General features: G+C 41.5%; 1 protein-coding gene across 3 annotated transcripts in view; it reads right to left on the bottom strand.

Annotated features, from left to right (window-relative positions):
- Nucleotides 1–1,736: 1,736 nt before the first annotated feature.
- Nucleotides 1,737–25,213, bottom strand: part of XRCC4 (X-ray repair cross complementing 4) — a 253,481-nt gene continuing 230,004 nt past the window's right edge. For all 3 annotated transcript variants that reach the window (XM_075180439.1, XM_075180455.1, XM_075180448.1), the window contains one exon: nt 1,737–2,100. In XM_075180439.1, the coding sequence (XP_075036540.1) occupies nt 1,989–2,100 (112 nt within the window). In that variant the 3' untranslated portion in view covers nt 1,737–1,988. The remainder of the gene's footprint in view (nt 2,101–25,213) is intronic.

Raw genomic sequence — 25,213 nt, 5'->3', positions numbered from 1 at the left:
GCCATGTTAACTAAATGGTCTAATTCCATATGGAACAGATAAAGGTGATCCAAGCGAAGCCTTTGAAGCAACTTTGGAGTTTCTTACGCAACAAGTCTATGACTAGGACAGCTGAAGATGTACATTACTCTTTTACAGTATAATAAACACATTATATGGGACCTTTCCTCTTCACTATACATCTGCAATGGGGAATGACAGCAATTCTCCTTCTACTGGTGTATTTCATTTACAAAATACTTTGGTACTGAAATATAGCATACTAATATTTAAAGTTTCCCTCTTATTTCAAACAATACCATGCGACTTGTAGTGTTGGTGCCCACAGATCTGGATTGGGTGTTGTACCCCAATATCTGAATGAAAGTTCTACAGAAACATCTATACCAGGGATATAACTACAGATGTCTGGGCCATACAGCAAATATGTGCTTTCTTCATTGATATAAATATATTATAGGACTTTGTGGACATACTTTTACTTTGCTACTTTCATTCGTATACGAGAAGTATATTATATCATCTGTATTATATGAAGCTTAATAGTGAATGTGTTTTTTGCTATCAAAACGAATGTTAAACTTTTCTTGCGCTTATGATCTTGTTGCATGCATGCAGATCTGGATTAAACTAACGGTCTTTCTGGGCTACAGCCCAGGGGACCCGGGCAGCTGGGGGGCCCTAACAAAGATTTTTATGTAATATTGCCAGCGATCGGGTCGGGGCAGCCTCACATTTATTCTAGGCAGGTGCAGCTAACAGCAAATCTGATGCTGTTAGCTGCCCTGCTGTCAGTGCGGCCCGTGGTGCACAGCACGCTACTAGAGAGGAGGTCTCATGAGACTAGGACTCATAGTCTCGCAAGATCTCCTCACTAAGCAGCGCGCTGCCCACCGTGCACACACGGACAGAAAGAAGAGGAGCCTGCAGGCTGCTGCGAAGTAAGAGGACCAGGTAAGAGCTATATTATATATATCGAGGGGGTGGGGGCACAGTACCCTTAGCCCAGGGGCCTCCATTCCCTTAATCCGGACCTGTATGTATGCGTATGTGAATGGATGTATGTCTGATGTAAATCTGGTATATATCCTACAGATGTAGAGCTGGATGCATTTATAGATTGTGAGCTTGTGAGCAGGGCCCTCTTACCTCTCTGCATGTATGTATTACCCAGTATTGTTTTATTACTGTTTGTTCCCTATTGTTAAGAGCTACGTAATCTGCTGGTGCTATATAAATGTTGATGATGATGATCCTGAGATGCCTATGATTCAGCATATGGGCATAAATACACTAGTTTTACGGGCAGCTTGTCGAGTGAAAAACACCCCACAAGCTTCCAACTCAGCGTCAACCCCTTTGTTTCTAATACTTCTAGCAAATATCCATGAAACCTTTCACAAACTTCTCCAATCTGTTTTTACAAACTTTACTTTGGTAAAAACTCAGCTGCTCCAGTGATATTTTCTTTGCAAATTGCGTCAATAATAGATTAGATATCGCTTGCATGTTGTCGCTGCAAAATAATAAATGTTGGAGGCTCATTGCATCATATTGCCATAAAGTGACACTCAAACACTAAAATATGAGTCCCCTGCCAAATTCATAGAAGATCTATAAATTATATGTAATCTGTAAAAAGATATTTTACTGCCAAATGTACCCCACTTTGTAATATAGCTTTACAAAATGTTTCATGTTATTACTTTAAATTATTACAACACCACTAAGGAAAAAAAGAGTCAAAATGTATTTATTTAATATTTTTGTTTGCAAAAGTTATAATCCACATAGAAAAAAAACAACATTAGTAAAATATCAATAAAACATTTAAAATACCTGCAATAATACCAACAAGATCACTCTAGCCCTGCAAACACTCAGCCTGTCTGTGAAACAAGTGGTCCATTTGCAGGAACATTATACATTTATCACAAAATAATTTTACCAGATCTGTTTATTTAAGCAGAAGTGGATTAGGGGTTTAGTTAAATGTCACTAAAAAGGTCATCGGGATCTGGAGTGTTCTCTGATGTCGACAAAGGCGTTTTTCCTGATGACGGATTCTTGCCAGTTGTCTTTGAAGGGGCTGGTTTACATCTGCAAGAATAATAAATAAGTGAAGGAGTGGTTGTGTTTTGCTCTTAACAAATTTTTTACCATCAACTAATAGGCCATACATTATGAAAGATATATTTACAGTATATAAAAATCCAATATGTGCAGTGTTTGCCTGGTTGCATTATACATAAATATAAATATAGTGGTAAAGATAAGTACATTCTTTGAAGTGGAAAAGTAGAAGTGATCCTGAAACCAAAAGAAAGTCAATGTACTGGAAAACACTGCCATCACCAAAAATGAAAAAAGCTTGTTGAAGCAAGTCAAAATTCAAAGCAATGAACATTGTCTTTTTTAATATCAAGGGTGTAATTTTGGAAGAATGGGTTCCAGAAGGCACAACAGTTAATCAGCAATATTATAAGGACGTTTTGCAAAAGCTGAGAGAAAGAGTCAGAAAGAAACGGCCACAACTGTGGACAAATGGTTTCCTTCTTCACCAGGACAATGCGCCTGCTCACACAGCACTTTCTGTGAAGCAGTTCTTGCCCGACAAACACATTACTACACTTGAACATCCTCCATATTCGCTTGATTTAGCACCTTGGGATTTTTATCTTTTCCCAAAAGTTAAATCAGTGCTTAAAGGGACACATTTTGAGTCAGTTGATGCTGTAAAAAAAGAAACTGGCAGATATGTTGAAACAAGTGACAGATATTGATTTGCTACATGCCTTCGACCAGTGAAAAACAAGACTACAGCGATGTATTAGTGCAAATGGGCAGTATATTGAAGGGGACAAACATTAAATTTGTAATAAATAAGGGCGAGTTATTTAATCAGTCTCGTTATTTAATAGACGTACCTCGTCTAAGACCGTGCCACAGTCTTACCCAGCACTAGAAAGGTGTACCTATATATATTACACTCTCATCAGTACGTTCTGACAGCAGATGAGTATCCAAGGGCCACTACTAATGTTAGCAAAACCAAGCTCCCAGGTCGCAATGTGGAAAGGTAAAATGTTAATATTATATATACAAATATGACAGTAAGAGGAACGATTTAAAATAAAAATATTATCAATATAAATATTGCAATTCATTTAAAAAGGCATAGTTTGGCTGTTTATTGCTTTACTATGAAGTTTTTCCTCCTCATTAGACCTTTACGGACACTTTTATGGATACCGGTAGGCTATGACCTGGTTCTAACAAGATATAAGGGGAGGCATAACGAAGTTATAGTGTACTTGAAAGTGGAAATTTAGAAGTAACGGTGTGGAAAATGTAAGTGAATGGAATATGATAGTTCTACAATAAAGGCAGCAGATGAAGTGGCAGAATGACATACCATTGTACATACCGGACAACAGCATACACTAATTCTCTGTACTGCAAGCTAATTAAACCTAAAATTGGACATTCTGTATTGGGTGGAATTCCAGAAAGTTAAACATTCATCCAAAATAATACAAAATATACCTCCCAACATTTAGATTCCCAAAAGTAGGACAAAATAAGCCTCGCTCCACCCATTCTTGAAATCGGGATGTACCTCCAAAATCGGGATTATTGGGAGCTATGTATCACTCACTTGGGGACTGCTGTTCCACCAAAACTATTGCCATGGTTTGTGGTGGTCCATCAATGCCTCCTTAATGCTGCCAAGGCAGGCCTTCTCATTCAGGCAGCATGCTGATATACCGCTAGCAGGACTGACAAACCACAGCAGACCTCAAGCATATGCCTGATCAGGTTAAACATCCAACTCCAGGTAAGCTATACTGGATTAATGTTTAGTTTATGGAACTCAGTTCAAAACTCATTTTTATATTTACTGTACAGCTGAGTTGTTTATACATGTGTAATATCATCAAGGATGCATATTTTTTGTCAATTGAAAGTATTATTGTAAAGGTTCGTGTAAATTGGTTTTTTTGTGTATAAGTCTGTAAAGCTTTGTTTTCAAAGCAATCCCATTATCAGTACCTTGTGACCTTTGAGAAGTCATGTTGATGCAATTTAAAGTATAAGGTCATTGTTCAGGAAACTGGCTGTAGAAATCTGTGTCAAAAGCTAGTTTAAATTGTATGTATATATTATATATATATATATTATATATATATATATATATATATATATATATATCTATATCTGTTTCAGAAATATATGCATCCCAAAAATAATAAATACCAATGTTAAACACACTACTGTAAATTGAGAAATGAAATTTAGCATGAAATAATATAATACCGAGCAGTCAAACCTGGAAAAAGCAGACTGAGTTAGCTAGCGGCACTCTATGCAGATACTTAAAGATAAAATGAAAATGATAAATCACAGAGCACTTAAAAGCTCAAATAGGTTTTGGCACTTGTATACTTCTAATCTGCTTTTAATCTTCTCCTTGGCCAATTTGGAACTCATTTCTGGAAGCAAACTGAAATCTATCTCTTGGAGACAAGCGGCTTACCAAAACAAGCAGAAAACCTGGCTGCTGTAAGTATATGTTTAGACATATTTCCCCAAATAAAAATACAGGCCTCTTCTTACCGCTGAGCCTATTCACTGTGCAGAATAATTAGTCCAAATAAAAACAAAAAAACAGCGTCCAGGCTTTGCAGTGTATCATTAAAGGCTACAGGCATAAGACCCACATCAATTGGGGACTTTATTTAATTGGTGGGGAGTTGATGATTGTGTCACGTGACAATGTGAGGAGGGGTCTGAAGTTAAAGAATCCCAACTTCAGTAAGGATATTTCAACACAGTCTTTACTTTCACCAAATATAATGATGCAAATTATCTGTCTCTAAAGCTCAGTAGGCAGCACATGCTAGAAATTAGGGTGGCATGAAGAGCCCTGAGCCAATGTATTGTATGTGTCTTGTCTGGTTGTGGAGACAGCATACCAGTGTTTTATACAGCAATTAAAACTTCTGACAAGTTACAATATCAAAGAGCAATATTCAAACAAGTGAGTCCCATTTGATCAGCATATTATATGTGACCAGTATGTGACCAGTATGCTAAGGCGATTCCATTTTGTTTTAGTTGCTCCAGATAGGAGGAAGTGTATGCGCAGTCTCAATATCCAGTTGATAATGAATAAAAGCTGGAATAATAGCTGCGGGAAACACCCCTTCACTGCCACCGTGTAAACTCAGTTTGTAGAGGTGGTAGAGAGCCAATAGATCAAGTGTATTCACAATTTATTAAAAAGTAAAAATAGAAGTTGCCCTTACAAGATCAATAGTAAAACAAGCATCAGTGTCCTCCTAGGTGTTTTGGAGATGGTCTCCTTCAACTGGCAAATGGAAAACACTCAGTGTTGGCCAGTAGCACAAGGGCTATGTACATAGAGTGCACACAGCTGGTTTAATTAACAGAATGAGGTGCTAATATGAAACAAAATAAAATTAATTTTATTATTATTATTAATTTTTATTTATAGGGCGCCACAAAGTATCCGTAGCGCCGTACAAGGACAAACAATGGCACAGTACAAGGTGAAACAGCACAGTACAAGTAACAGTAAGCACTATAACTCTGGGGGCTCAGGCACAGCAAGAAAGAGAGGGAGGGGAAAAGTGAGTACAGGCAGGTAACTATGGCCCAAGAGGGTGGGCACCGATGACAGGTAAAGAGTAACTGAGGAGACAGAGGGCAGAGGATTAGAGAGGAGGTGAGCTGAGTAGCTGGAGAGCATAGTTAAAAGTGATGGAAACAGGAGGTAGGAGAGCCCTGCTCAAAGGAGCGTACAATCTAAAGGGAGGGGAAGACAGACAGACACATGGATGAGACGGGAGAGACGGAGACGGAGTCGAGGAAGGGGGAGAAGGGAAGAAGGGATGAGAAAGAAAGGAAGCCGACCAGTGGGAGTTTAGGCATGAGACTGGAAGGCTTTTAGGAAAGGTGGGTTTTTAATGTTCGTTTAAAAGAGGACAGATTAGGGGAAGTTCTGATGGAGCGGGGGAGCTTGTTCCAATGGAGGGGAGCGGCGCGGGAGAAGTCTTGGATACGTGCGTGAGAGGAGGTAATCATGGGGGAAGAGAGGCGACGATCGTTGGACGATCGCAGAGGGCGGGAGGGAGTGTGAATAGAGATAAGGTTAGAGATGTAGGGAGCAGTGGAGTTGGCGAGGGCCTTGTAAGTGAGTGTGAGGAGCTTGAAAAGGATTCCGTAGGGAAAGGGGAGCCAGTGAAGGGCTTGGTAGAGTGGGGAGACAGAGGTGGAACGGCGAGAGAGGAAAATAAGCCTAGCAGCGGCGTTAAGTACAGATCTAAGAGGAGCGAGATGAGAGAGGGGGAGGCCGATAAGGAGAAGGTTGCAGTAGTCCAAGCGGGAGATAATCAGAGAGTGGACGAGAGATTTGGTGGCATCCTGGGAGAGGAAGGGCCGAATGCGGGCAATGTTGCGCAGCTGGAAATGGCAGGATTTGGCGAGAGAGTGAATGTGAGGGGCAAAGGAGAGAGAGGAGTCGAGGATGACACCTAGGCAGCAGAGTTGGGAAACAGGGGAGATAGAGGAGTTGTCAACAGTGATAGAGAGGTCAGAGGGGAAGGAGGTACGAGAGGGAGGAAAGACAATGAGTTCAGTTTTAGCAAGACTGCGTTTAAGAAATCTAGAGGACATCCAGGAGGAGATGGCAGAGAGGCATGCGGATACCCTGGAGAGAAGGGAGGGAGAGAGATCAGGAGAAGAAAGGTAGAGTTGAGTGTCATCAGCATAAAGGTGGTACTTGAAGCCGAAGGAGCTGATGAGTGCACCCAGAGAAGAGGTGTATAGTGAGAATAGTAAGGGTCCAAGGACAGAGCCCTGAGGGACCCTGACTGGAAGGGAGGAAGAGGGGGAGAGAGACTCAGAGGTGGAAAAAGAGAAGGAGCTGTCAGCAAGGTAAGAGGTGAACCAGGAGAGGACGGTACCGGAGAGGCCAATGGACTGGAAGGTGTGAAGCAGGAGGAGGTGGTCAACGGTGTCAAAGGCCGCTGAGGGGTCGAGGAGAATCAGGAGGGAGTAGTGGCCCATGGCTTTAGCCGAGAGGAGATCATTCGTAACTTGAGCCTGGGCAGTTTCAGTGGAATGGAGGGGGCAGAAGCCTGATTGGAGAGGGTCAAGGAGGGAGTGTTCAGAGAGGTAGGTGGAGAGACGGTTTCAGACAAGTCTCTCGAGTATTTTGGAGGCAAAGGGGAGAAGGGAAATGGGGCGGTAATTAGAGAGTGAGGTGGGGTCAAGGTTGGGTTTCTTGAGAATGGGTGAGACGAGAGCATGTTTAAAGGCGGAGGGGAAGATGCCGGTGGAGAGGGACAGGTTAAAGAGGTGAGCGAGGTGGGAGCAGGTGCCGGCGGAAAGGGAGCGAAGAAGGTGAGAAGGGATGGGGTCCTGGGGGCAGGTAGAGGGGGAAAAGAAGAAATGAGAGAGTGGACTTCCTCTCCCGAGGTAGGGCGGAAGGAGAGAAGGAGTTGGTGGCTGGGGAGAGAGGGGGGGGAGAGTGGAGGAGGGAGGATGGGCGAGAGGGGGGGAGGCGGAAGGGTTGGTGGAGGAAGAGATTTCAAGTCTGATGGCCGCAATTTTAGAGGAGAAAAAGGAGGCGATGTCAGTGGCAGAGAGGGAGGAAGGAGGAGACAGGAGAGTGTTAAAGGTGGCGAAGAGGTGGCGGGGGTTGAAGGATTTGGAGGAGATGAGGGATTTAAAGAAGGATTGCTTAGCGAGCGAGAGGGCAGAGCTGTAGGAGAGGATAAACTTGAAGTGGAGGAAATCAGCCAGGGAGCGAGATTTTCTCCAGTGGTGTTCGGCAGTGCGAGAGCATTTTTGGAGGAAGCGGGTAAGTTTGGAATGCCAGGGTTGGGGATTGAAGCAGCGAAGGTGGATAGGCTGGGCAGGGGCGACCGCATCAAGGGCGGAGGAGAGGGTTTGGTTATAGAGGGAGACTGCCTGATTGGGCAGGACAGGGTGGAAAGGGGAGAGAGGAGAGTTTCGAGAGAAGAGGACAGCATAGCAGGATCAAGGGTGTCGAGATCACGTCTGGACCGGGTAGATTTGGGTGGGGGGAGGGGTGCAGGAGTAGAGGAGAGAGAGAATGAGAGGAGATGGTGGTCCGAGAGTGGAAAGGGGGAGATAGAGAAGTCGGACAGACTGCAACGGTGGGAGAAGACAAGGTCAAGGGAGTGACCAAGGCAGTGGATAGAAGGTCCATTGGGAGAGGCCAAGGGAGGAAGAAAGGGCAAGGAGTTTGACAGAAGCAGGGTCGATGGGGTTGTCAATAGGGATATTGAAGTCGCCAAGGATAATGGAGGGGATGTCAGAGGAGAGGTAGTGTGGGAGCCAGGCAGCAAAGTTGTCAAGGAAAAGGGAGGCGGGGCCATGGGGACGGTATATGACAGAGACGCGGAGATGGATGGGGTAGAAGAGACGGATAGAGTGGACTTCAAAAGAGGAGAAGGAGAGGGAGGGTTCAGGAGGAATGAGTCTGAAAGTACAGGTAGAGGATAGGAGAATGCCCACTCTCCGGGTCTGGCGGAGTGGGTAAAGGAGAGGCCGCCATAGGAGAGAGCGGCAGGGGAGGCAGTGTCGGAATCGGTGAGCCAGGTTTCGGTAATGGCAAGAAGGTTAAGAGAGTTAGATAAGAAGAGGTCATGAATAGAGGGGAATTTGTTGCGGACGGATCTAGCATTCCAGAGGGCACAGGAGAAAGGGAGGGGAGAGGGGGGTAAGGTTGGCAAGGTTAGCGGTGCGCGGGGGAGTGCGGAGACAGGAGCGTGAAGTAGGGCGAGGTGAGAGTATGGGTATGGCAAGTGAACAGGGAGGCATAGTGAGATGAGGGAGGGGCGGGGGAGGAGTGGAAGAAGTAGAGGGGACAGAGGAATCGTCTAAAGCAAAGGGGCGGGAGAGGAGGACAGAGGGAGTCAGAAGGTAGACAAGAGGAAATGAGATAAGTGAGTTAAATAAAGTAATAGCCAACAATGACAATGACGGTGGGAAGAGGTGAAGCAAAGAGACAAGGCAAGCCTTGTAAAATGAGACAGAGAGGCGTGAACGGGGAACAAAGAGACAAGAAAGGCCAATAGACGGAGAGCAGAGGAATACAAAGGGAGAAATAAAATGCGGTAGGAATAGATTAAGAAATGCAAATAGAAATAATTAAATACAGTAAATAAGAGAAGCAAAAAGAAATAAATACAATAAATAAGTAAATAAGAAATGCAAATAGAGATAAACAAATACAGTAAATAAAATTTTATTGGGTGTTCTCTTCCTGGTTCAGAACTCTGTCTGCTCTACATATAGAGATTCCATTAAGTGACAAGAGTACAAAGCAGAGGCCTTTCTGATGGAAAGTATACATATTGAAGCCTACTCTGGTAGAAGGCATACAACCCAGAGCCTTTTATGGAGGTAAATGTACAAAATACATGTCGTCATTCTGGTAACCAGTGTAAGACCCCTTTCTAGAGGCACATATAAAATACAGAATCCATTGGCAAGTATACTAAGCACTAGGACCCAGTACACTAGACAAGGTAAATTATGTTGACAAATAAATTAAGCAGAGCCCCTTCTGATGGCTAGTAAACAAAACAGACTCCCTTTCTGGTAATGGGTATATCAAGCAAAGCAGATTATGACCAGTATATAATACACTAGCTGAATTCTGTTGAAAAGTTTACAATGCATAGCCCCATTTTGGTGACTGGATTACAAAGATAGCCTACACTGGTGACACTATTACATACTTACCAACTTTTCCTCGTTGGCTTCAGGGAGGTCCCAAGGGAGGTGGGTGTGCTGGGGCGGGGCTTGATGAATCGCACCATTTTGGCCCCTCCCCCTAAACGATTGTCACAATTTTGGCCAATTACAGCAAGGAGCGGGGCTAAGATGACGCGATATTTGCGTTATTAAGCCCCGCCCCCATCACTTATCTATTGAGGGAGCGAGAACCAAGAGGTTGCCCTGCTCTCCCGGGAGGTCTTCCAGAAATGCAGGAGTCTCACGGACATTCCGGGAGAGTAGGCAACTATGCGCTAAAGAAAAGCAGCTAATGAATCTCTAGAGACTAAAGTGTCTTTTTCTGTCTTCATTACTGAAGTCATGTTGTCTTACCTGTTAGTCTTTGATTAAATCTTGGTCTCCATGAAAATGGCCACCTCCATAGGCATCAATATATGGACATAGGACACAATATTTGAACTGTGTCACCATGCCACAGATGGCGAAGCCAACCATGTCTTGTACTGGCTCAGCATCAGGGAGAATGCCAGACTCTTCAGGGAGTGAGGGAGATCACCCCTATTTCAGGACGTCTCCCTCACATTCAGGGAGGCTTGGCAATTATGGACTATTACATACCAAAATACAATGCAGAACTCCCATCTGAGTAGTATTACTCTCTTTTTTATGTAGCATCCACCTTCCTCTTTAATGCTAGAGGTGAATCTAACTTACAGAGATATTGTACTATAGAGGTTTCCAAGCAGAAAAACTGATCCCAGTAAATATCTACAACATTTACTACCAACATTAAGGTATATAATTTAAAATATTCTCTACTGTCCCACGTGTAACATGTTTAAGTTCTAGTTTTCATTGTTTGTTTTAATCACCATGTGTCCAATATGCTTCTTGAACACTCTTGCTGCCATTGAGGTGACCCAAATCTAAAGGTCATTTTTGAATGTGAATAAATGCATCTATTATTATTATTAATTTTTATTTATAGGGCGCCACAAAGTATCCGTAGCGCCGTACAAGGACAAACAATGGCACAGTACAAGGTGAAACAGCACAGTACAAGTAACAGTAAGCACTATAACTCTGGGGGCTCAGGCACAGCATGAAAGAGAGGGAGGGAGGGGAAAAGTGAGTATAGGCAGGTAACTATGACTCAAGAGGGTGGGCACCGATGACAGGTTGAGAGTCACTGAGGGGAGCGGAGAGAAGCGAGAGGAGACAGAGGGCAGAGGGACCGAGAGGAGGTGAGCAGAGTAGCTGGAGAGTGCAGTTAAAAGTGATGGAAACAGAAGGTAGGAGAGCCCTGCTCAAAGGAGCGAACAATCTAAAGGGAAGGGGAGACAGACAGACACATGGATGAGACGGAGAGACGGGAGAAACGGAGACAGAGTCGAGGAAGGGGGAGAAGGGATGAGAAAGAGAGGTAGCCGACCGGTGGGAGTTTAGGCATGAGACTGGAAGGCTTTAAGGAAAAGGTGGGTTTTTAATGTTCATTTGAAAGAGGACAGATTAGGGGAAGTTCTGATGGAGCGGGGGAGCTTGTTCCAATGGAGGGGAGCGGCGCGGGAGAAGTCTTGGATACGTGCGTGAGAGGAGGTAATCAGAGGGGAAGAGAGGCGACGATCATTGGACGATCGCAGTGGGCGGGAGGGAGTGTGAAATGAGATAAGGTTAGAGATGTAGGGAGCAGTGGAGTTGGCGAGGGCCTTGTAAGTCAGAGTGAGGAGCTTGAAAAGGATTCTGTAGGGGAAGGGGAGCCAGTGAAGGGCTTGGTAGAGTGGGGAGACAGAGGTGGAACGGTGAGAGAGGAAAATAAGCCTAGCAGCGGCGTTAAGTACAGATCTAAGGGGAGCGAGATTAGAGAGGGGGAGGCCGACAAGGAGAAGGTTGCAGTAGTCCAAGCGGGAGATGATTAGAGAGTGGACGAGAGATTTGGTGGCATCCTGGGAGAGGAAGGGCCGAATGCGGGCAATGTTGCGAAGCTGGAAACGGCAGGATTTGGCGAGAGAGTGAATGTGAGGGGCAAAGGAGAGAGAGGAGTCGAGGATGACACCTAGGCAGCGGAGTTGGGGAACAGGGGAGATAGATGAGTTGTCAACATTGATAGAGAGGTCAGAGGGGAAGGAGGTATGAGAGGGAGGAAAGACAATGAGTTCAGTTTTAGCAAGATTGAGTTTAAGAAATCTAGAGGACATCCAGGAGGAGATGGCAGAGAGGCATGCGGATACCCTGGAGAGAAGGGAGGGAGAGAGATCAGGAGAGGAAAGGTAGAGTTGAGTGTCATCAGCATAAAGGTACTTGAGGCCGAAGGAGCTGATGAGTGCACCCAGAGAAGAGGTGTATAGTGAGAATAGTAAGGGTCCAAGGACAGAGCCCTGAGGGACCCCGACTGGAAGGGAGGAAGATGGGGAGAGAGAATCAGAGGTGGAAACAGAGAAGGAACGGTCGGCAAGGTAAGAGGTGAACCAGGAGAGGACGGTACCGGAGAGGCCAATGGACTGAAGGGTGTGAAGCAGGAGGGGGTGGTCAACGGTGTCAAAGGCCGCTGAGGGGTCGAGGAGAATCAGGAGGGAGTAGTGGCCCAGGGCTTTAGCCGAGAGGAGATCGTTCGTAACTTGAACCAGGGCAGTTTCAGTGGAATGGAGGGGGCAGAAGCCTGATTGGAGAGGATCAAGGAGGGAGTGTTCAGAGAGGTAGGTGGAGAGACGGTTGCAGACAAGTCTCTCGAGTATTTTGGAGGCAAATGGGAGAAGGTAAATGGGGCGGTAATTAGAGAGTGAGGTGGGGTCAAGGTTGGGTTTCTTGAGAATGGGTGTCGCAAGCAGCATACTACAGCTTGCGACACCAAGACACTATTTTGCAAAAATGTCTCCTTTATTTGCTCTGCATACCAATCTGTGTGTTATCATGGTGGTGTCCGTGGGTGGCGCAAAATTGTGAGTCTACTGCTGGCAGGAGCTGGGTAGACTGTGTCCGCTACCTAAATGTGTGCTCAGTGCACTAATTTGCCTCACATTTTGCCCACATAGGGGAATTAGAGTTAAAGATGAACTATATTTAAATGAGAGTCAACACTTACAGGGCCACCCCTGTTGAGCATGGGGCCACATTGCATTTTTCGACACACAAAATCACTGTTTCCACAGGTGCAAAGGAAGTACCGATAAGAGAGGGTCATTCTATACTTCAATTGGGCAAGCACATACCCAAGTTCACTTTGTGTGTGGCCGCCATTACAATGTAGTGTTGGCCCACTTTGTTAGTCAAACAAAATAGCATTTAGGAGCTGAGCCACTAATGTAAAACAGAGAGAACAAATACTATATAGAATGTAATACTTCAGAAAAGCATAGTTTGACATCAGTTATTAAAGTAGCACAGTGCTCAATTAAAACCCAATTATAATAACTGTTCTTATGTAAGGTTAATGCTCAGTTACATAAAAACTATACATGGATTTCTCTACACATATGGTAATAAACAGCTTACTTTCTTTTCTATGGGGATGAATGTTATATTGTTTAAATAAGTATATGTATGCCTGGCCTGGATTAAAGAGACATTTCACAGAAAACGTAAATATGTAGAATGAGTTGGTTGTAGTGGGATGACAATTTTCTGCTGTCAATTTACATAGAGGCTGATTCTGAACACCTGCTTATTTAAAACATAAATTAGAGCCCTTCATGTAAGTTTGCTGGACATCTTTAATTACAATATAACACCTGAACAGATATGATGATACTCATGTGGTAACAATTATTATTTTCCGTTCTCATACCCTCAGATTTAGGAGATGAAACGCTCTCACATCTGCAGTGTCAGGAGCCAACATGTTCATATACAGATATAATTACAAAGACTTCACAGTTACATAAAGGAATTATGTTCCTATAATTAATCATATTTCTATTTTCATTGCTGGAATTGTCTTGATGATGCAGTCTTTGTCCCTGGTACCCAATATATAAATTAGTGACCATGGGGGCAGGTACCAGTCAGTGTAGCATATCACTGGAATGACAGGCTCTATACATCACAAAATATGTCAGTCAGTGACCATAGAGGTATGGAGGTATAGCTACGTACATAGTCCCTTTTTTCTTTTATTGAAAGCCTGGAATCATTGCAACCAAGAACAAAAACCACTGCATGCCCCTAAAAAAGTGTAAAAACACAAAAAATGTGTGCGGCATTTTCGGGCCCTTCTCAAAAGAAAAAGGGCCTCTTTGTCTCCGACTCCCAGAACCATAAGGTCACTCTTAGGGCATAAGGATTGGAGAAGTCCCCGTTGCCCTGGGTTCCACAGAATGTTCTGCACACCCCCCCCCCCCCCAGCCCCCAGAAGGGGGGACCTCAGAGGTTTTCAGGGAATGGAAGCCTCAAGGTCACACCCCTACCCCTAGATTGATGGGATCCATAAGGGCTGCCACACTACGTCAATATATGGCAAAATACAACAACAAAGAAATAAATGAAAGTGACATACAGATGAGAAAATAAATAAACTAAATGGCATAGCACCCAACATTTAGAATCCCAAAAGCGGAAAAAACCGACCTCCACACTGATCTGCCAAACCCCGCCCACAAATAGGCATATTTGGGTAAAATTCCACCCACTTTCCAGTTAGGCCACGCCCATTTCCAGCCTGCAGACAGCATGTCCCACCAAATTCGGGACAGTTGTGAGGTATGAAATAGTGAATGTGCAAGGCAGCCCCAACGTTTAGACTGGAAATATAAAAATGTTTCTGCCCAGCCAAAACCTCTCGCTCTCTCTGTCTATCTATGTGTGTTCTGCCATTGTGTGTTTCTGTCTCTTCCTTTTCTTACACTTTGTGTGTCTGTCTCCCCATGTGTGCTTATTTCTACTCCTCCTTCTGCTTGTGTTTCTCTATCTCCGCATTGTAGGTGTCTGTCCTTTTCTTTCTCCCCCTTTATCTGAATGGATGTCTTCTTTTGTCCTCTCAGCTTTTTCGGACAGAGTTGAGAGAGCTGCTAGTAATACTGTAAACTATATTAGAGATACAGAAGCCTATTTATCCATAGGCTCTCTACTCCAGCAATAGGCAAGATTTTTTTATTGCCATAAATTATACTAAATATATTGATCTTTCAGTTCCAATAATGTGGAAAAAACATTAGATTAAATATATGGAAAACAATTAAAATATTTTAAAACATTAATCTTTTGAAAAGTAAAGGGTTTTAGCTACCCTGAAATGAGTAGCACGGATAAATATTGTGCATAACCCGGTCAGTATTGCTTGGACAACAATGATATACTAATTGCTCGATTGATTCCTGGCATTTCCAAGTGAAACTTATTTTAATTTATCTATGAATGAAAGGTTCACTTGGTCTATGTACCTATTTCGTCTCTTGTTCTCTGCAATGATTGCATTATTGATCTCAGTGATAAGGATGCGTCTTTCTGGGAACGTCCCAATTCCCAAGTTGCAAGAGATTATAAGCCTTATTCTAAAAACATTTTTGGGAGTACTCACCATCCCTTGCCTGGGAATACTTTTATCACTGTCATAATGTACTTCTGGGGCCAACATATTCTTCAGTGCTGCAGAATCATAGAACTTTATTCATACACATTAGTCCAGGTTCTGTGCTGGGGCCACTCCTTTTTAATATATTTATTAATGACCTTGGTGACTGTTTAGAAAGTAAAGTTTCTATTTTTGCAGATGACACTAAACTCTGTAAGGTAATAAAATCAGAGCACGATGTACTTAAATAAACTGGAGGATTGGGCGGCCAAATGGAATATGAGGTTTAACACAGATAAATGTAAGGTTATGCATTTAGGGATCAAAACCAAGAATGCAATCTATAAATTAAATGTAATTAATTTAGGAGAATCTATAATGGAAAAGGATTTGGGAGTGCTCGTAGGCAGTAGACTTAGCAATAGTGCTCAATGTCAATCAGCAGCTGCAAGGGCAAATAAAATACTGGCATGCATAAAAAGAGGCATAGATGCAAGGGAAGATAGTGTAATTTTTCCACTGTATAAATCATTGGTAAAACCTCATCTTGAATATGCAGTACAGTTCTGGGCACCACTCTATAAAAAGATAATTTGAAACTAGAAAGGGTTCAGAGAAGAGCGACAAAACTGATAATGGGTATGGAGTCATTAAGTTATGAGGAAAGGTTAGTCCGTTTAGGCATGTTTACTTTAGAAAAGAGGCATCTAGGAGGAGATATGATTGCTATTTTCAAATACATTAAAGGTCAATACAGAGAACTTTCATGGGAACTTTTTACCCCAAGGACAATACACAGGACACGCAGTTACTCCCTAAGGTTAGAGGAGAGGAAATTTCACAACCAGCAAAGGAAGGGGTTCTTTACTGTAAGGGCAGTCAAGATATGGAATTCACTGCCAGGGAAGGTTGTGATGGCAGATTCAATAGATATGTTTAAGAAGGGGTTAGACAAATTTTTTGTGGAAAAGTGTATCCAGGGATACGACTGTTAATTAAAATGAAGGATAGTAGTGGATATAGGGTAAAAATAGGATTGCAATATTGGGTCTAGGGGAATGCTCACAATTGAAACAGTTTGGCGGCTGCTTAATCTGGATCAATTTCAAATATCAGAGGGATCGCAGGAGATCCAAAATAAGTTGAACTTGATGGTCTGGTGTCTTTTTTCAACCTCATCAACTATGTTACTATGTTACTTATCTCAATGTCCAACAGCCATTATTCACTATCCACATTCCCTTCACATGAAATCTTCTAGATGACAGTCATTTTACAAGCTTGCCAGCTTCTAGATCCATTTTCTCTATTGTCTGAACTCAGCATGCTCTAAACACATGGTATTTCACTTTGCTGCCATATTAACTACATCAACAATTCCAGCAATAAACCATATTATTTCAGAGATTCAGAGTTACAAACTACCCTTTAAATCAACAGTCTAACAAAACATTATATTGAACTATCTGACCTCTTCCTGAACAATCCAATCACTTGCTATGCATCTAAATACTAATTTTAGCCACACTTTTCAACAGCAGCATAGCAGAATTTCCAATACCATCTACACGGTTTCTTCACTTTACCATGAAATACTTTTCCAACACCACCATTCTATCGAACAAACAAACTATGCACAATAGATCACAATATTTAAAATGGCCGACTTGCTTGTTAGAAGTTACAAGCACGTGTTGGTCACATGTGCTTGTAATGGCCTAATTGACTACCAATGAACAGGGTCCTGATCTTAAATCTCTAGTAATATACTTGTAAGTCCACCACAAATATCTATTTTACACAAAAGACATCTATTCCAAATAACCTTTGCAACAAACACAACTGTTTCCATGACCAAAACTTCACTAACTCCATTTTATCTGATCTCAGACAAACTCCATTACAACATTCAACCATCTTCCATTCAAAAACACATTACACTTAATTCAAATTAAACTATATATTTCCAGATTCACTCACCTTTCATTCATTCCATTCAAATTAAATTTTTCCTGCTAGCCAGTTTCTAATATAAATGGCCTCTCCAGGCCCCTTATACAGACCGTCACTCCATTCCAGCAGTTATTAAAAACTGGATTATTAAAACTGGCTTTTCACATTTGGCATGCACCATTAGTAGCTATTTACAAAAACGTTTTGTTTTCTATTTCTTCCATATTCTTTTAACAAATAGAGTGTAGGATTCCCAATGTTCCTGTGATGCAGTCCTTCAAATGCTGCTTTCTATAGACATCTGCATTTGAAAATTTGGTGGTCTGCATCATGGAAATGGTGGTTAGAAAGCCACAACCCCTGTAATTCTGCTAATAGAGAGAAGATATAAACAACTACAAATGCTCTGCATACATACCTAAAATCTTCATGAATAAACAAAGAGGCCAAAATAGAACACACCCAAATACATCCTGGATTTTCCCCAATCATCAATGGGAAACTGACTGTCGTATGAAAGAAATGGGACTGGCTGGCTCTATACACGCACATTTGCAATTCTACAAGCTGAATTTGTGTTTGACATCAGTCATTTTGTGCTTGACACCAGCCTCTTATTATAGTATATAGTATTTTACAACTAAATTATTTATGCTTCAGCTTTCCAGTTATTGTATTTTTCTGCACATGATTATTTAAATTACTTATATCTATTGAGATGTTACTGATATTTAAAATGCGTTGTTCAACTATATATAGTGTAGTTAGAAATCATTTTATGCTGAGTAATATAATCTCTTGGTCAGTATAGCATTATGTATCAAAAATTAGAGGTGTGTAATTAGACCCTTTAGTAAGACTGCTTCGGTATTCATTGTCACACCACAGCTACCCAGCAAATATTATTACGTTCAACATGTGTTAACCAAGCTTGCCAGAGTACATCTACTCTGGATTATGTACGGAGGATCTGTGATCCACCCTCCCTATTAGTGTCACACTAACCAAAGAGTTTTTGCATTAAACAGCTATTTTTGTTTTAATAGTAGTCATTACATAGCGTTCATGTCACAGTATTAAATACCATCAACCCTAACTACCTGCCAAGTGAGTGCAAACCCTGAGCAAAGCATACTTATTAAGTAACAATTCTGAGTTTTAGTTGTAAATGCATCTCATCCAATTTGGGGGGTTTTCCCATCATTTCAGTTAAGGATGAGAAGGCTGTTTGACTAAAATGTGGACGTCAGCCACAAAGTAATTATAGTATACAACTACAAAAGTAGACCTTGAAATAATTAAAAATATTAAAATAAAAATATTTAAAAAGTATAAAAGTAAACTTACCTGCTCCACTGGACTTCAGTGAAGGGCTTATCTTATTGGCTGGTCTAGATTACTCCAATTAGAGGACCCTGGGCATGGCAAGCTTGCAATAGTAAAGCCTACCATGACCTGCAGCCTTTGCAATAGCATATCGCCACAGCAGTGTAATTAATTGCTAGAAGCTGAGGTGTGGCTTGTGGTGCATTGCATCATCATCATCATCAGTTATTTATATAGCGCCACTAATTCCGCAGCGCTGTACAGAGAACTCATTCACATCAGTCCCTGCCCCATTGGAGCTTACAGTCTAAATTCCCTAACATACACACACACAGACACAGAGAGAAAGACTAGGGTCAATTTTGATAGCAACCAATTAACCTACTAGTATGTTTTTTGGAGTGTGGGAGGAAACCGGAGCACCTGGAGAAAACCCACGCAAACACGGGGAGAACATACAAACTCCGCACAGATAAGGCCATGGTCGGGAATCAAACTCATGACCCCAGTGCTGTGAGGCAGAAGTGCTAACCACTAGGCCACTGTGCTGCCTACAATAGTAAAGCCTACCATGACCTGCAGTCTTTGCAATAGCACATCGCCACCGCAGTGTAATTAATTGCTAGAGATTGAGGTGTGGCTTGAGGTGCATTGCATCCATATTAAACTTTTAGGCAAAAGGACAACCTAGTCAGAAGCAAATAAGATGCTTACATTCTGTTAATATTAGGCAATATTCTAAACAAAAGATGTTACCGATCTCTTTAGTTTGAAGATCTACAAGCTATGAATCATATGTCACATTTACACAAACAGAAATGTGTATATCATTAAAGGATAGAAATAAACCACCCTGCAAACATTTATAGCCCCTTAATGAAACTATTGACTAGCTTCTGAGAACTCCTGATGTCAGAATTAGCCGTGTGGATTGAAAAAGTATGTGATCATGGATATATGTCACAGGCGAAAATGGCATATGTGAATTTGACAAATGAGGCAGAAAGTATGAAATGTTTAGTCTCAGGAACATTTTCTTGGTTAAATAAAAAAAAATGGAATAAAGAGGAAAAATAGAACAGCTTCATGGAAATCTGCCAAGCTGAAGCCAAAGAGTGTGTGACATAACTTATTCCTTAAACTCACTCTCAAGCACAGGGTACGTGACACTCACTTTGCAGTGCCACCTGGACACAGGATGGCGAGATAGCTAACGCATAGCGAGCATTCCTATATAAAGTTGGTAAAATAAAACAAGAATATCTTATTATGGATCTCCAAGTGCCAGCTATTATTTTTGAAAATATGCCAATGGTCAGTAAAAGGAAAATCTGAATTAGACCACTTGTTTGTAGGTAACAACATATTTATTTAATGGAAACTATGACTTGTCTTTCAATGCAAACTCTGACATAGGGTTCGAAAGGAACATAAGTCTGTACAGGCTTACAGCAAAGGACCTGATGCTACATCTGCACTAGAAGCTTTATTAGGCTATTGCAGATGTCAATCACAACCCAGTAACCACTGGAAACATTGAAACCAGATGCCGCTAATGTAAAATATCCTAGGGTGTTATACAGATGAATCACTAAAAACATAATTACACATCAGACTTTGCTATTAGAAAACAGGACAATTTATTTAAAGGTGCATTGGTTCAACATTTTTTTTGAAGGGGGAAGGTGGGGGATTTGAATAGGACTTTAAAAGTTTTGTTCTCCAAGTAACACATTGGGGGTTTTCTAATCAAATTGAAAACACACAAATCATAGGACAAATTATCTCCAATCTATGACATGACGCAATTCACTGATGAATCAGCTACAGAGTAATACAGCAATAGCCCATATTATCTCGTGTGATGCAATATTCCACTTGATTATACCACATAGCATGTTATGACATCAACTCATGCATCTGTGCTGTCTGCAATAAAGGGAAATGTAAACTGAACTTTTAATGACATAGCTCAGCAATTAATCTTATGCAGTGAACACATGAGAAATCCACATTAAAGTAGTGTCGTATGTTGCTATTAAAAATTTAGTTTAGGGAAGTGATCATTAAGATAATGCAAAATACAAAGTTATACTTTCCTACAATGTGGAGTTACCATGATCTAACGTTACTGCTATTTCACGCTATTGTCCTCTTTCCTTCTAAAGTAAGTTGTTTCAAAAAGGATGAGTGTGTTTTGAAGCCCCTCCCCCTTGAACTTCCCATTCACGTAAATGGGAAATTTATGGAGGTGGTGGGGCATTGGTAACAATGCTGATTGTTTGATTCAGTGATAGAAGAGTTCACAGCACTGGCCCATTGTAGTAGTTAGAGGACATGCTCAATTGTACTAAATATAAATTTGAATATAATTCAGTTCAAGCTACCTCACCCTTCAAAGCCCTTACAAACTCATCCCTTTCATAAATCTCTAACCTCTTCATGAAGTGCACTCCCTCTCGCCATCTATGTCTGCCACTGACCTACACCTCCTCTCTTATAATCACCTCCAATATTTCTCTTGAGTTGCTCCCCACTTATGGAAAACCCTACCTCACCTGACCAGAATCTCCCCAACCTTCAATTTTTCAAACTGTCTTTCAAAACACACCTCTTCACTATCACTTATCCTACCCCCACCTACTCCTTCTCCTTACTGCTACAGTCCCAGTCCCATTAGATCAGGCCTGTCCAACCTGCGGCCCTCCAGGTGTTGTGAAACTACAAGCCCCAGCATGCTTTGCTGGTAGACAACCAGTTGATAGCTGGAAGGGCATGCTGGGACTTGTAGTTTCACAACATCTGGAGGGCCGCAGGTTGAACAAGCCTGCATTAGATCCTATTGTCTCAACCTTGCCCTCTCTAACCTGACTCACGTCTGCACCTCCTTCATCAACCTTGTATGTAGTTGTTCTGTTTTTATGCATGCTTTGCATTGTAAATGTGACTGTCCACAATTGCAGAATCTTGTGGTACCTTATAAGTCACTGGAAAAAATGCCACAGATCTTATAGTCTGGATAGTCTTAGGGGCATATTCAATTGTCCGCAGGATTGCCGAAAATCCCGCGGACCGCGCAGGATTACCGTTATTACGGTAATCCTGCGCGGAAAAACCGAATATACGGTAATTTACTCGCTGGATTCCAGCGAGAGATTACTGTATTAACGGTAATATTTTTTCCGTGCTCTGACTTTGGAACAATTGAATATGCCCCTTAATGTCCATATCTGCTCATGTGTGGACAGCGTTAAGCAGAGTTTTGGACACAAATGAATATAAAACACTGTTTCCCATACTTGCCAACTTTGTAAAGTTGGCTTCTGGGAGCATGCCGGGGGGGAGGTGGGCGTGATAGGGGCGGGGCCCCAAAATGTGCATAATTTTGAACCCGCCCCCGTGACGTAATGACACAAACGCGTAATTTTACAGCAGGGTGCGAGGCCAAATGTCGTGATTCCCGGTGAATCGCGGCATTTTGGACCTAATTCTGCCCACTTCACTAGGAAGTGGGCAAATCCGGGAGATTGCCACATTCTCAAATGCGGGAGTTTCCCGGACTTTCTGGAAGAGTTGGCAAGTATGCTGTTTCCTCTACATATATACAAATACCACAACACATGCCTTAGGACAGAAGTATGCCATTGTCTATCCCCCCCTTCCCAATATATGGATCCCAATAAAAAATTTTACATGAGACTTTACATGAGGCCTCGAACCACAAGTTGTGCATCTTTGCTTTAGAACACTATCTGCACTGAATGGCTGAATGAGGATTTATGTGAATGACTAAAAACATTCTCTGTAAAACGTTGCATACTATTTAGGTGCTATATAAAGCTTAATCTTAATAATGCATTATACAAGACATGCTTAGACAAAACACCCAGTTCCTGGGAATATGGATTCAAATAGTTCATTTTGGAAAATGAAAAGACGTCCTGTTGACAAGAGGACAATAAATCATAATATATTATAGGCAGACGATCAGAAGTTGTATTTAAAATTTGCCAACCATGAACCCAGGGGTCGAAACATTGAGAAATAACTGTAAAATGAATTCTAGGTTTGTGATTATATTGCTGCCACAATAAAAATAATTTCCAGTCTTCAGAGCAGAACAAACACAGTCCATCTGTATTAGTATGCTCGTACCCCTTGGCCTAACCAGATGTTAATACTTTTGAACCATGCTTCATGTCTGAGACTTAGAACAGGAATACTGCTACACTCTTTATGGTAATCCTGCAGTAACATCCCTCATAAAGACGTAGAACAGCAAATAGGAAGCACATGATCCTGAATTAATCTTTCTATTTATTTATTACCTTGTACTTCATATTTTTATTTTACTGCAGTGTGAATTGTTTGTATTGTAATTTACATGGTGTCTTTTGTTTCCCAAGTGTGCTGTTATGTTGAACTAGGTCCGGTTATAGTGACATCAGTTATTGAATGTAAAACAAAATCTTTTTGTCTAGATCAATTTTTAAAGTGAACACAGTATCATTTAAACATTGAAATTACTATTACATGTGCGGTAAATTTATACTTATTTAATAAACAACAGAAAGCCAGTCAATATATTATTTACGCTCAACCTTATACAAAAGTTTAAGGGGGGGGATTCAATTAATTGCGAAGTCCCGCTGGAGCCTCAAGCAATGTGCTAGCAGTTCCAGTTATTACGGTAGAGGAATATCTCCTCATGCAATGTGCTAGCAGTTCCAGTTATTACGGTAGAGGAATATCTCAAGCAATGTGTTAGCAATTCCAGTTAATACGGTAGAGGAATATCTCATGCAATGTGCTAGCAGTACCGGTTATTACGGTAGAGGAATATCTCCTCATGCAATGTGTTAGCAGTTCCGGTTATTACGGTAGAGGAATATCTCCTCATGCAATGTGTTAGCAGTTCCGGTTATTACGGTAGAGGAATATCTCCTCATGCAATGTGTTAGCAATTCCAATTATTATGGTAGAGGAATATCTGCTCATGCAATGTGCTAGCAGTTCTGATTATTATGGTAGAGGAATATATCCTCATGCAATGTTTTAGCAGTTGCGGTTATTACGGTAGAGGAATATCTCCTCATGCAATGTGTTAGCAGTTCCGGTTATTACGGTAGAGGAATATCTCCTCATGCAATGTGTTAGCAATTCCAATTATTATGGTAGAGGAATATCTGCTCATGCAATGTGCTAGCAGTTCTGATTATTATGGTAGAGGAATATATCCTCATGCAATGTTTTAGCAGTTGCGGTTATTACGGTAGAGGAATATCTCCTCATGCAATGTGTTAGCAGTTTTGATTATTACGGTAGAGGAATATCTCATGCAATGTGTTAGCAGTTCTGATTATTACAGTAGAGGAATATCTCCTCAGCAATGTTTTAGCAGTTGTGGTTATTACGGTAGAGGAATATCTCATGCAATGTGCTAGTAGTTCCGGTTATTACGGTAGAGGAATATCTCATGCAATGTGTCAGCAGTTGCGGTTATTACGGTAGAGGAATATCTCATGCAATGTGCTAGCAGTTCTGATTATTACAGTAGAGGAATATCTCCTCATGCAATGTTTTAGCAGTTGCGGTTATTACGGTAGAGGAATATCTCCTCATGCAATGTGTCAGCAGTTCTGATTATTATAGTAGAGGAATATCTCCTCATGCAATGTTTTAGCAGTTCCGGTTATTACGGTAGAGGAATATCTCATGCAATGTGCTAGTAGTTCCGGTTATTACGGTAGAGGAATATCTCCTCAGCAATGTTTTAGCAGTTGTGGTTATTACGGTAGAGGAATATCTCATGCAATGTGCTAGTAGTTCCGGTTATTACGGTAGAGGAATATCTCCTCATGCAATGTGTCAGCAGTTCTGATTATTATAGTAGAGGAATATCTCCTCATGCAATGTTTTAGCAGTTGTGGTTATTACGGTAGAGGAATATCTCCTCATGCAATGTGTCAGCAGTTCCGGTTATTACGGTAGAGGAATATCTCATGCAATGTGCTAGTAGTTCCGGTTATTACGGTAGAGGAATATCTCCTCATGTTTGCGTGCATACAAAAATGAGTAGAGATTTCAGGTCAGACATTGCAAGTCTCATCACTTTAGGCCCTAGTAGCCCTTTGCTTTGTATCGAACCTCCCCCAAAGACTGTGACATGGTAACTAAGTTATAAGCAACACTCTCGCTACATTCCTCCCCGTCCCTTCACCCTTTTTGATTTTCTAAGTTTAATTTTTTTTTCACTGCTGTTTTGGTTTCCCGGTCCACTTAATGGCACATCATCCTCACAAGAGTAAATTCAGAATGTTGATGTATACATTTTTTTTATTGCATTTAAACATATGCATTGCCACTGTTACTTTAAAATATTTTCTGTACCTTATGCAAAATGTAACAATTTTATATTATGAATCTATATGCTTCTACAAACGCATTCAACTTTCCTTCAATAAATATATAAAAAAAAGCAAAACAAGTTATATTCATAAGTCATAAGACAGAGATATGTTTTGCATTTACATATTTAAATATTCAATTCATAATGGGAAATTGTGCACATGTAATTGGAGCTATCACCAGTGCAAACGTTTATAAAATTGTTCATTTTGCTAAATAATGGACTGG

This window comes from Mixophyes fleayi, chromosome 1, assembly GCF_038048845.1.
Source record: "Mixophyes fleayi isolate aMixFle1 chromosome 1, aMixFle1.hap1, whole genome shotgun sequence".
NCBI lineage: Eukaryota > Metazoa > Chordata > Amphibia > Anura > Limnodynastidae > Mixophyes > Mixophyes fleayi.
Note: the sequence above shows the minus strand (reverse complement) of the source record. Positions and strands in the feature narration are given on the sequence as shown.